Here is a 12,713-nt window from a genome sequence, read left to right on the forward strand (position 1 = left end):
CCCCTAAGCAGCTTCTGCTAGGCATGGGTGAGAGGCTGTCTGGCCAAACAGTGACTGTGTTTGCTTTGTCTTCTTCCTCTCTCCCACCCCCACTTGCCAGAGTCCCTCATTTCTCTCTGCCCATCACTGGGTCAGGTGCTGTGTGTTTTTTTTATGGATGACTCTAGAAAGTTTTCTCTTTCTCTCTTTCTCTCTCTCTGTCTTTGGTGGTGAAGGTGATTCTTGAAGAAGAGAAGGCTTTAAAAGGGGCACAGGCCGGGCATGGTGGCTGACGCCTATAATCCCAGCACTTTGGGAGGCCAAGGCGGGCGGATCGCCTGAGGTCGGGAGTTCGAGACCAGCCTGACCAACATGGAGAAACCCCGTCTCTACTACAAATACAACATTAGCTGGGCATGGTGGTGCATGCCTGTAATCCCAGCTACTCGGGAGGCTGAGGCAGGAGAATCGCTTGAATCCGGGAGATGGAGGTTGCAGTGAGCTGAGATCATGCCATTGCACTCCAGCCTGGGCAACAAGAGCGAAACTCTGTCTCAAAATAAATAAATAAATAAATAAATAAATAAATAAATAAATAAATAAATAAATAAATGAGTTACAGCAGGAGCTGATATTGGGAGGGGAAATAAAGGGAAGTAAGAACTGGTTTGGATGGGAATTAGAAAAAACAAAAAAGTCAGACATCAGGCCAGGCGCTGTGGCTCATGTCTGTAGTCCCAGCACTTTGGGAGGCTGAGACAGGCGGATTGCTTGAGCCCAGAAGTTCAAGACCAGCCTGGATAACATGGTGAGACCCCTGTCTCTATTTAAAACAAAAGATGTAAGGAAAAAAAAGAAAAAAAATGTCAGAGAAGTTCTGGGCCACCTCCCCCATCCCCTACTTCTCCAAAACACACACACACACACACACCTGTCTATAGTCTAAGCAGGTCCTGCTCTTGTAACCCACCCAGGACAGTCCCTGCAACTCCAGCCTGACCTCACTTCCTGCTTCCATAGCTAGTTTGTTTTTCTGACACTTATTGGTAGACACTCCAGATCATTTCATTTTGCTTCCAGTACCCTTTCCACTTCCTAATACAAATGCAAAACAACCTGGGAATCCCCTTTCAGGGGGAAACAACGGTGCAGCTTTAAGAGAAAGAGAAGGGAGGAAGGGGGCGCTGACTCAGATCCTCAGATCCATTGGCTGCTGGAGGGAATCCCACCTCAGGGATTGGGCGTAACAGAGTCCGCCTCCTCTTGTGATTGGCTCAGCCAGAAAAATAAAAGGCGGCTGTGCCGGCCTCCTCCTCAGTTGGAGGGAGGCAGGGAATCTGGCTGGATTGGTGTGCTGAGACGCACCTGGCGCAACCCTCCCTTCTGAATCGAAGTTCAAGTCCCGCGGACACTGCAACCATGAAGGAGAGACGGGCCCCCCAGCCAGTCGTGGCCAGATGTAAGCTCGTTCTGGTCGGGGACGTGCAGTGTGGGAAGACCGCGATGTTGCAAGTGTTAGCGAAGGATTGCTATCCGGAGGTGAGCTGCCCGCCCGCCCGCTGGCCGGCTTTTCTCCCTGCCTGCCCGCCTTGGGGTAGATTTCCACCTGCCCAGGAGACGTGGCTCCCCCAGCCCCAGCCCATCCTCAGCCGCTTTCTGAGGCTTTACCATCCTCAGCTGCTTTTTGGCTGGAGGACTGCCCTGCCTTAGCTTCCCCTGAGACCTGTTCCACTTCTGCCGCCCCGCTGGCTCCTCCTCACCTCTTCACCCAGAGGCCCCATCAGATCCCCTCCACCTTCCTGCGTCCCTGGAGTCTGCTCTCAGGTGAGGGCACTGGAGGCATTTGAGAGTCTGGGGTTTCTTCTTGACGTAATCCCTGCCTATCCGCTCACCTGCTCCTCAAAGGCTCTATGCCTGTGCCTCCAGGCAGGCTTCTGCAGCCCCTCTGTTCACCTGGCCGGGAGGGGTTTGAGAGGAGATGAGCTAGGATTGGCTTTGGCCTGTGGCTCTCTCAAATTGGGAAACACAAATCTGGGGATGGGAGGAATCTGTGTGTGTGTGTGTGTGTCCCTGATCGCCTAGGATATGGGGGGCTTACCCCTGGTGTGGGGGTGTGGGGGGGTGTCATTCACATTTCTCACTGCTGCAGAGCAAAGTGCCTGGTCCTCCACAGTCCCTTCCCTCCTGCCCCAGGCATCTCCTCTGGTTTCTTGTCTCCTGTGACTTTACTGTCTCTCTGGTGAGTGCGTGTGTAGCCAGCACTAACCAGGGGATCTGAGGGTAGGGGTGCCTGGGGTGAATGTTTCCTCTCTTTTCACAGACCTATGTGCCCACCGTGTTCGAAAATTACACAGCCTGTTTGGAGACAGAGGAACAGAGGGTGGAGCTTAGTCTCTGGGATACCTCAGGTAAGAATTCGGCTCCAAATACCCCTTTCCCACCCCCACTGGTCTGCTGTGTAGCTGCTGTCTTTTAGAAATTGTTTTCCCCTTTGGTGGGGAGAAGTGAAAAAAGAGGATCTGAAGACTCATTAGTTGTGGGGAGGGCTGACAGTTGGTGGACTCAGTTGCATGGTCCAAGGGTGCAGAGTGGGTGAACCCCAGGAGCCACTCTCTTCCCTGGGTCTGGTTCCACCCTTTAGAGGGCTGGGATGGTGAGGTGAAGGGACCCATGAATAGTCCTGGGGGTGGGCAGTAAAACAGGACTTCTCCATTTCCATTCCCTACCACCCAACATGCGCGCATACACACATGCACACACACGCGCGCGCACACACACACACACACCTTTTACTTCCCCAGAGCAAAGCCAAATAAGAGGCAGGAGGCAGTGCTGCTGGAGGCAGCGTGGTTGGGGCGGGGAGACAAGTCTGCTTTGGGGAAAGGTTGCTCAGACTCAGTTTTGTCTCCTGCATTCCATCTTGGGCCACTGCTGTCCTCCTGCCGCAGCTCAGCCCCGCTCGTCACACCGCTGCAGCTCGGGGATGAAGCAATGCATCATCGATGTTTTGGAAGTTGGGGGAGATGGCTTAATATAGGGCATAGTCAGTTGTGAATAGTGGCCGGCAGGGCAGAGGGGAGGTTGGCTCTGACTGTTTTCCCTCTACTGGGGTGAGGTAGAATATGCCCTGTCTCTCTAGAATGTAGAAACAATGTTTTTCCAGCCTCTCAGCCCCAAGCCCTTAGTGCTAGGCTATCCTTTGCCTTGATTCTGACCCCTTCCCATTATCTCTTTACCCCAGACCTTTTTCAATAGACTGGCTCAGAGTCATAATTAAGGAGTAAAAGCCGGGAATAAGAGAAAGAAAATAAAATCCACCCCTCCCCAAAAATGCATATTCAGGCTGAGTTTAAAAAGGGACCGTAAATCACTAGGTGTTTCCTGCTACATATAATAAATATGCTGTCCTGCTCCTTCAACAGCCGTTGTTCCCATGCTCTAATTCTGAGGTCTGAAAAGATTGGGGCTAGGGAATGGTTAGACAGACAATGAGCCTTTCCTCCCCAAACAAAAATTCCCCAATCTGGTATGCTTTTCCCTGTTGCAGTTTCAGGGCTTGGGAGGCAGGGTTCTGGTTCTCCTGGGCTGTGCTATGCTGGCAAGATTGGGCTAGAATGCAGCTTGATGGCATGATGTATAATTTTTGGTTTTTCATCTGCTGTACCCTCCCACCTTCCAATCTTCCCAGAATCTTACTGCAGCTCATCTTTTTTCACTACCACCGCCCAAACGCCCTCCCCCCACCTCCTCCCTCCTTTGACAGTCAGAATGCAGCCCTCAAATCCCAAACCAGATCATGGAAAATCAGCAAGTGTGGTCTCTGTTCCCTGTGTCACACCCCCACCCCCAATTTCCGAAAGGATAAAGGCTGTCAGTTATTCTCAAACTCCCTCTTTCAGATTAGGTTCCCATAAGGAAGGAGGAAGTGGCCATGCTGTGTGGGATAGGGTTTCCCAATGTTGGAGTCAGGGTTGACCCTGTTCCCATTATTTACTTGCTAGTCTTAGGGGAGGGGGATTGCTTGGAGCCAAAATGGAGGCCTCCTCCCCTCCCCCTTCCCCAGTGCTGCAGTGCTTCCGCTCCTCAGTGCTGCAGTGGTAAGACCCCACCTCAGAAAGGGATGGAGGAGGCTTGCTAAAGGAGCAGGCAGCTATCCCAACTCCCCTGTATTCCTTTTTTTAATGACCAACATCCCCCCACCAGCTTGGATTCCCCCCAGTTTCCATGGCGATTGCGGTGCAGGGAGAGGGGCTGCTTGCTATTCTGAGCACGGATTGTCTGGGTTCCAAATCCGCTACTGCTCCTTCCCCAGGGTGGAGGGGGCAGGCTCAGCTCCTAGCATTCTCCCATATGGGACCACCTGGGTCTGCATTGCCTATTTCCCTCCCAACGAAGGACTCTTGCTCTAGCCTCTAAATCCCCAGCCATCGGTGCTGCTGTCTTTGAGACTGCCTTCCTGAGATGTGGGGGGATCAGGAGGTACAGCTTTCCTTTTGCCCTTTTCAGTGTAAGCCAATCTGGGTGGGTGGAGAAGTGGGGCACTGAACCCTTGATTCTCTCCCTCCCCTGCTAGCCTCCTAAAGTTCTGACCCCATGGAAAAGCAGCAGGCAGGTTATGTAACAAGGAGGTTTTTCTCTTCACTGGGGAGACCCTGGAGCAGAAGGGAGTGAAGTTGGGCAGCAGGCAGGCTCTAGAAGAGAGAAGCCCTGAAATAAGTGCTGTCTCTCTGCAGGGCTGGAAGCATCTTCTGGGACTCAGAAAACTAGTAGATCTCCAATTAAGCCTGCTGTAGGAGACCCAAACAGGGCCATATTATACTCCACCCACTTTATTTTGTCTTCTTTCCCTTTTTCTGGACTAAGGGGGATGATATTCTTTCATGACCTTCTGGCAGACAGTCAGGTCCCAAGCTTCCTGCCGCAGTACATTCCCCCTGGGAGATGGGTGGATCCTCAGGGATCGAGGATGGTATTCCCAGGGCTTTAGGGCTTAGGCCTACTGGGGAAGGAAAACACCATGGCTCACCATCAGCTCTTTCTGGCCTACACCAGGATCTCCCTACTATGATAATGTCCGTCCACTCTGCTACAGCGACTCGGATGCAGTATTACTATGTTTTGACATCAGCCGTCCAGAGACAGTGGACAGCGCACTCAAGAAGGTAAGACTAGATCAACTCTCTAATCTCTAACTCAGCATGAGGACCAAGAAGGAATCGGGACCTTGTCATGAATGCCCTCTCGTATAACATCAAGAAACGGAAGCCAGGGAAGGAAGAGATTTGCCCAAGGCCACACCATTAGCTACAGCTCTGGGACTGGAACTTGGGTCTCCTTACCCCGCTGCCTCCCGCCCTTTTTGTTATCCCATGTTGCCTTGCCAGAGGCCCCGCAAGGGAGGGTGGTATTGAAGACTCAGGAAGCAGAGGACGGAGAGTCAGAGAACCTTTAGGTGATACGGTATGAGGATCAGGCATGGGACCTTTTGGAGGCAGCTTCTATAGACCCTGATCCCAGTCCCACTGAGAATGGGCAAGCCAGGCAGGTCTGAGCTGAGCTGCTGGTATGAAATGCTTAGGTCTGGGCAGATCCACCAATGCTGAGGAGTCCTAGGAAACCTTGTGTATCTAGCATAGTATAGAAGATGCTGGGATCATGTTCTTCCCTTGAGAAGGGACTGGTTGGCTTCCCCCTGGCATTCTGGACTTGTGAGGCCCTTTGGGGTGAGGGGGCAGATCCATGCCTGTATGGTTGGCAGAGAGTGGGAGGAGAATTGCCCTTGTGCCCTCTCTGGTGACTGAGCCATAGACTGGGGGAACAGGCTCCTGGGTCAGCACTCTGGGGGCCCCAAAGGCCTCATGGGCAGGAAAATGATGTAATTAGTGCAACGGTGATGCTGTGACTCAGAGGGAGGACTGGGCTGGTGATGAGTGAGGTGATGTGTGTGACGTTGCCAGCCAAGCTTCTCCTGGTATCTGTCTGCCACTAACTCTCCTTCCTTCCTCCTTCTCCTACCCTTCTTCCTGCTCCACCCCTCAGTGGAGGACAGAAATCCTAGATTATTGTCCTAGCACCCGCGTTTTGCTCATTGGCTGCAAGACAGACCTGCGAACAGACCTGAGTACTCTGATGGAGCTGTCCCACCAGAAGCAGGCGCCCATCTCCTATGAGCAGGTGTGTGCGCGTGCAAGTGCATGTCGTGGGGTGGAGTGAGGAAGGCTAGAGGCAGACAGCTTGAAATATGGCCCTGGCTCAAATTCTTCCACTATGGCAAGAGAGAATTGCTGTTATAATTAGCAAATGAGTCACCTGGAGAGAGGTGGTGGGCACCTGCTTACCCAGATGTATGCTGTCAGTTAGCAGGTGAGTTATTCCTGTGTGTGCCCACATTTCTAAGATTGTATTCTGACCACCTGCGTTAGAATCATTAGAGGTGTTTGTTAGAATTTCACACACACAAAAAAAGAGGCCAGGTGCAAGGTGGCTCATGCCTGTAATTCCAGAACTTTGGGAGGCTGAGGTAGGAGGATAGCTTGAGCCCAGGAGTTTGAGATAAGCCTGGGCAACAAACCAAGACTGTCTCTACCAAAAAAAAATAGCTGGGTGTGGTGGTGAGTGCCTGTAGTCATAGCTACTCAGGATGCTGAGGTGGGAGGACCGCTTGAGCCCAGGAGGTTGAGGCTGCAAGGAGCTGTGATCATGCCACTGCACTCCAGCCTGAGTGACAGAGTGAGACCCTGTCTCAAAAAAAAAGAAAAGGAGGAGGGGCACTGGGTACGGTGGCTCACGCCTGTAATCCCAGCACTTGAGAGGCCAAGGCCGATGGATCACTTGAGCTCAGGAATTCAGGACTAGCCTGGCCAACATGGCAAAACTCTGTCTCTACTAAAAATATCAAAAGTAGCTGGGTGTGGTGGCATGCACCCGTAATCCCAGCTACTCAGGAGGCTGAGGCAGGAGAATCGCTTGAACCTGGGAGATGGAGGTTGCAGTTAGCTGAGATCGTGCCACTGCACTCCCACTTGGGCGACAGAGTGAGAGACTCTATCTCAAGAAAAAAAAAAAAAAAAAAAAAAGGCCAGGTGTGGTGGCTCATGCCTGTAATCCCAGCACTTTGGGAGACGGAGGCAGGTGGATCACTTCAGGTCAGGAGTTCAAGACCAGCCTGGCCAACGTGGTGAAACCTCGTCTCTACAAAAAATACAAAAAATTAGCCAGGTATGGGGGTGCACACCTGTAATCCCTGGGCAACAGAGTGAGACTCTATTTCAAGAAAAAAAAGTGTGATCTGCCTAGGTTGGAGTGCAGTGGCACAATAGTTGTTTATGCAGCCTTGACCTCCCGGACTCAAGTGATCCTCCCTCCTGTCTCCCTAGTAGCTGGGACTATAGGTATGGGCCCCACGCCTAGCTAATCTTTTAACAGTTTTTGTAGAGACAAGGTCTCAGTATGTTTCCCAGGTTGTTCTTGAACTCCTGACATCAAGTGATTCTCCTACCTTGGCCTCCCAAAGTGCTGGGATTACAGTTGTGAGTCACCACACCTCGCCTGGAATCTGCATTTTTTATAAGACCCCTGGATAATTTCTTATGTGCATGAGAGCATAGGGTTGGGGGACTGAGTTTCGCTCTTGTCACCCAGGCTGGAGTGCAGTGGTGCGATCTCAGCTCACTGCAACCTCTGCCTCCCGGGTTCAAGAGATTCTCCTGCCTCAGCCTCCTGAGTAGCTGGGATTACAGGTGCCCGCCAACACGCCCAGCTAATTTTTGCTATTTTTAGTAGAGATGGGGTTTCACCATGTTGGCCAGGCTGGTCTTGAACTCCTGACCTCAGGTGATCCACCTGCCTTGGCCTCCACTGCACCTGACCTGGGGAGCTCTTAAGAATACTAATACCGGCCAGGCGCGGTGGCTCACGCCTGTAATCCCAGCACTTTGGGAGGCTGAGGCGGGCGGATCACAAGGTCAGGAGATCAAGACCATCCTGGCTAACATGGTGAAACACCATCTCTACTAAAAATACAAAAAATTAGCCAGGTGTGTTGGCGGGTGCCTGTAGTCCCAGCTACTCGGGAGGCTGAGGCAGGAGAATGGTGTGAACCCGGGAGGCGGAGCTTGCAGTGAGCTGAGATCGTGCCGCTGCACTCCAGCCTGGGCAACAGAGCGAGACTGTTTCAAAAAAAAAAAAAAAGAAAGAAAAAGAAGAATACTAATGCCTTGGCTCTATACCCAGAATTTTTTTTTCCTTTTCCTTTTTTTTTTTTTTTTTTCCCAGAGACAGGGTCTTACTCTGTCACCCAGAATGAAGTGCAGTGGTGTGATCCTAGCTCACTACAGTGCAGAACTCCTGGGCTCAAGGGATCCTCTCTAGTATTTGAGACTATAGTTGTGTGCCCACTTCCAGTGAATTTTTAAACATTTTTTAAAAGTGTTTATTATTATTTTATTATCTTTATTTTTGAGATTTATTTTTGTAATTCCAAAGTGCTGGGATTATGGGTGTAAGCCACCGCGCCCGGCCACTTAGGCTGGTCTTGAACTCCTGGCCTCCTCAAGTGATCCTCCCATCACAGCCTCCTGAGTAGCTGGGATTAGAGGCACTAGCTACTGCCCCAGCTATCCCCAGAAATTCTAATTTAGTTTGGCATCAATATAGTTTTAAGAGTATTCCAGATGATTTATAATGTGCAGTCAGGCATCGTCTTAAGAAAAAGAGGCATCATCAGACAGGGTGTATGCCAAAAAAAAAAAAAAAAAGAAAAGATAATCGAATAATCTGCAGAGGGTGGTGTTTGGAGACTGGCAGCTGGGTCCCCTCTGGAGTGGCCCTGGGGAGTGATGCACAGAGGCAGCGTCCCAGAGCCATTTTGGCCCACTGCATTAATGCCCTCACCCCCTCCTGCAGGGTTGTGCAATAGCAAAGCAGCTGGGTGCAGAAATCTACCTGGAAGGCTCAGCTTTCACCTCAGAAAAGAGCATCCACAGCATCTTTCGGACGGCATCCATGCTGTGTCTGAACAAGCCTAGCCCACTGCCCCAGAAGAGCCCTGTCCGAAGCCTCTCCAAACGACTGCTCCACCTCCCCAGTCGCTCTGAACTCATCTCTTCTACCTTCAAGAAGGAAAAGGCCAAAAGCTGTTCCATTATGTGAAGTGGAAATTGGAGGGGGGAGACAACCCCCTACTTCCTCCCTTGGGGTGCAGAGGCACGGGGAGAGGGAGGATGAGACAATTTAGGACACTGGACATGAGTTTTTCAGATGGCCACGGTGAGGGCTTGGAAGGAGACAGGAATGGGGCGAGGAAGGAGCCAGGCCCGGCATGAGGACCTGACGCTGAGAGAGAACCATCATACCCCAAGCCAGGCACTAGATTGTGGAGGGGGCGACTACCCCAGTGCCCCCCCCCCCCCGCTCCAGAGGAAGGAAAGCTGTGGGGGACGGGGGGCATGCTGGCCTCATGGGCTTGGGGGCCTACAGCAGCCTCACCTTCAGCTTCATGCCTCTTCCACACAGCGTTTCCATGCAGGTCAGGGGATGGGAGGGGTCCCTGAGCCCTTCCCTTCCCCTCTAAGGAGGCAGCAACGGAGAGTGGGGAAGCGGAGCGGCAGCTCCCTTGGGGGCTTAGCCCAGGTGCTTCGTAACTGCAATCAGAAGTGCAGGAGCTGGTCAGAGCCAATGAGAAGGAAACCTCATCTTTGCATAGCCCATGCTTCATGGAGAGGTGACATCATACATTCACATGCTTCTCACCTAAGTCCCCAGGGTCCAAGGGAGAAGCCCCAGACCCCCTTCTCTTGCAGAGTGTGGGGGTGGTGGTGCTGCAGGGGCAGGGCTGGGTGGGGGTCACCAGACTTTTTCTGCCCTTAGGGTAGTACAGCTGGCATTTGTTTTATAGACTCTTGTCTTTGGAATTGGGGGGAGGGGGGGAGTGTTTCAATCTGTTATATGTTCTGTGTTTAATGAAGAAAACCTATTTATTAATGAAAAATATAATACATATAAAGAATTTGGCTCCGTATTTTTTTCTGTTTTCTTTAGTTGTTACAATTGGTATTTTTTTTTTTTTTTTGGTCTTTTTTTTTTTTTCCTTTTTGTGGAGAACAGGGTCTCGCTATATTGCTCAGGCAGGTCTCAAACTCCTGGGCTCAAGCTATCCTCACATCTCTGCCTCCCTAACAGCTGGGATTACAGGCATGAGCCACCGTGCTTGAGCCCTTTGGTTGATGATAATGAGAGAAAAGCTGTCCTGGGACCCTTTCTGTGGGTTGCAGAGGGGCTGCCTCCACCATTCCCCAGCTCCTCCAAGAAGGAGCTTCTCTCTTCCCCCATCCCCCTGCCCTAGCCCCACCCAAGACCTACTAAACCAACGAAGGGCTCCTTAGCCCGAGAGCAGGGGTGCAGGGGTTCTCAACCCTGGAACTATTGACATTTTGGACTGGATAATGCTTTGTTGTGAGGGACTGTCCTATGCAGCCCAAGATGTTTAGCAGTGTCCCTGATCTGGTGGATGCTAGAAGACAGCACCCCACTCTCCAGCTATCACACCCAAAAATGTCTCCAGACGTTGCTAAATGGCCCCTGTGGAAAAATTCTGGTTGAGAACCACTGCCCTGGAGAGTCTAGAGGAGAGAAAAAGGTTGGATGAAATCATCAGTAGAGGATCCAAGCTGCTGAGATTCCACCCCACATAGAAGGTGGACAGACTAAGCCAAAGCTGGGGGAGGCTCCTGGGATTCTGGTCTCCTCTGAGTTCAAGGAGAGGTGACATTTGCCTTCATGACCTTCCAATTCCGATGCCTACTGATGGCAGCTCAGGGGCCTTAACTCTTAACTTCCTTTCTCAGTGACTTATAGCTCTTGTTTTCCAAGTGCCATAGTGTAGTGCTAGTGCCAGAAATAAAGTTAGCATGTACTAGGCCAGGTGCGGTGGCTCAAGCCTGTAATCCCAGAACTTTGGGAGGCTGAGGCAGGTGGATCACAAGGTCGGGAGATCGAGACCATCCTGGCTAACACGGTGAAACCCCATCTCTACCAAAATACAAAAATTAGCCGGGCATGGTGGCACGTGCCTGTAATCCCAACTACTCGGGAGGCTGAGGCAGGAGAATCGCTTAAACCCGGGAGGCAGAGGTTGCAGTGAGCCAAGATTGCGCCACTGCACTCCAACCTGGGCAAAAGAGGGAGACTCCATCTCTAAATAAATAAATAAATAAATAAGTAAATAAAGTTAGCATGTACTTAATGAGTGTTCAGCACTGTGCACTGTGTTGAGGGCTTTACATGATCACATTTAGCCTCATAAAGGATAAGAGCTAACATTTGTTAAATGTTTACTATGGGTCAGGGGCACTTACGAGATTTTTTTTTTTTTTTTTTTTTTGAGACAGGGTCTCACTCTGTCGCCCACGCTGGAGTACAGTGGCATGACCACTGCTCACTGCAACCTCACCCTCCTGGTTCACCGTCCTGATCACCCTCCTGACCCTCCTACCTCAGCCTCCTGGGTAGCTAGGACTACAGGAGTACCACAGTAGTAGTCTATTTTTTGTGGAGATGGGGTTTCACCATGTTGCCCAGGCTGGTCTTGAACTTCTGGGCTCAAGTGATCCTCCTGCCTCGGCCTTCCAAAGTGCTGGGATTACAGGCATAAACCATGGTGCCCGGCCCCACTTACGAGTTCTTTCTATGTTATTTATTCCTGTGATAACCCTATGAGCCTATGAGGTGCTATTTTTTTTTTTTAGACAGACTTTCACTCTGGCTGGAGTGCAATGGCACGATCTTGGCTCACCGCAACCTCTGCCTCCTGGGTTCAAGTGATTCTCCTGCCTCAGCCTCCCAAGGGACTACAGGCATGTGCTACCATGCCCGGCTAATTCTGTTTTTGTTTGTTTGTTTGTTTGTTTTAGTAGAGACGAGGTTTCTCCATGTTGGTCAGGCTGGTTTCAAACTCCCGACCTCAGGTGATCCACCCACCTTGGCCTCCCAAAGTGCTGGGATTACAGGTGTCAGCCACGGCACCCCGCCGCTATCTACTTCATTTTACAGAAAAGAAGACCGAGGTTCAGAGAGATTAGGTAACGTGCACAAGGTCACACAGCTAGGAAGTGGTTGAACATGGATACAAATCCAGGCAATCTGGCTTCACATCATGCACTCTAACCTGCTCTGCTGTCCTGTCCTGTGAGGGAAGTGGTATTATTATCTCTGTTTTGTAATGAGGAAAGAGAAAAGCCAGAGATGCCATATAATTTGCACAAGATCACAGTACTAGTAAGCAATTGAGCCAAGATTCAAACCAGATCTCACTGTTCACCAAAATCCCATGGACCCCTTACTGGTAGGCATGTTGTACCTAAATAGGTATCTCCAGTTATGGTTCTTACTAGAACACCATCCCTGTCTCTATCTCCAAAGATGATGGTTTAGGTGTGGTGACTGGAACTACAGGTTCCAGCACTTTGGGAAGACGAGCCGGGCGGATTGCTTGAGGCCAGGAGTTTGAGACCAAACTGGACAACATTGCAAGACCCTGTCTCTACAGAAAGTAAAACGATTAGCCAGGCGTGATGGGGTGCACCTGTGGTCCCAGCTACTTGGGAGGCTGAGGCAGGAGGATCACTTGAGCCCAGGTCAGGGCTGCAGTGAGCTGTTTGTGTCACTCCACTTCAACCTGGGCAACAAAGTGAAACCCAGTCTCAAAAATAAATAATAAGCCAGGTGTGGAGTCTCAC

General features: G+C 51.0%; 1 protein-coding gene across 1 annotated transcript; it reads left to right on the plus strand.

Moving 5' to 3' along the window:
- The first annotated feature begins 1,278 nt into the window (after positions 1-1,278).
- RND1 (Rho family GTPase 1) lies at positions 1,279-10,162 on the plus strand. The gene is made up of 5 exons (XM_003825811.6): positions 1,279-1,518; positions 2,300-2,387; positions 5,032-5,141; positions 6,019-6,153; positions 8,884-10,162. Exons 1-5 carry the CDS (start codon positions 1,399-1,401, stop codon positions 9,127-9,129), a joined length of 699 nt encoding a protein of 232 aa, XP_003825859.1. The 5' UTR covers positions 1,279-1,398; the 3' UTR covers positions 9,130-10,162.
- Positions 10,163-12,713: the final 2,551 nt, after the last annotated feature.

This window comes from Pan paniscus, chromosome 10 (assembly GCF_029289425.2).
Source record: "Pan paniscus chromosome 10, NHGRI_mPanPan1-v2.0_pri, whole genome shotgun sequence".
In the NCBI taxonomy this organism is placed as follows: domain Eukaryota; kingdom Metazoa; phylum Chordata; class Mammalia; order Primates; family Hominidae; genus Pan; species Pan paniscus.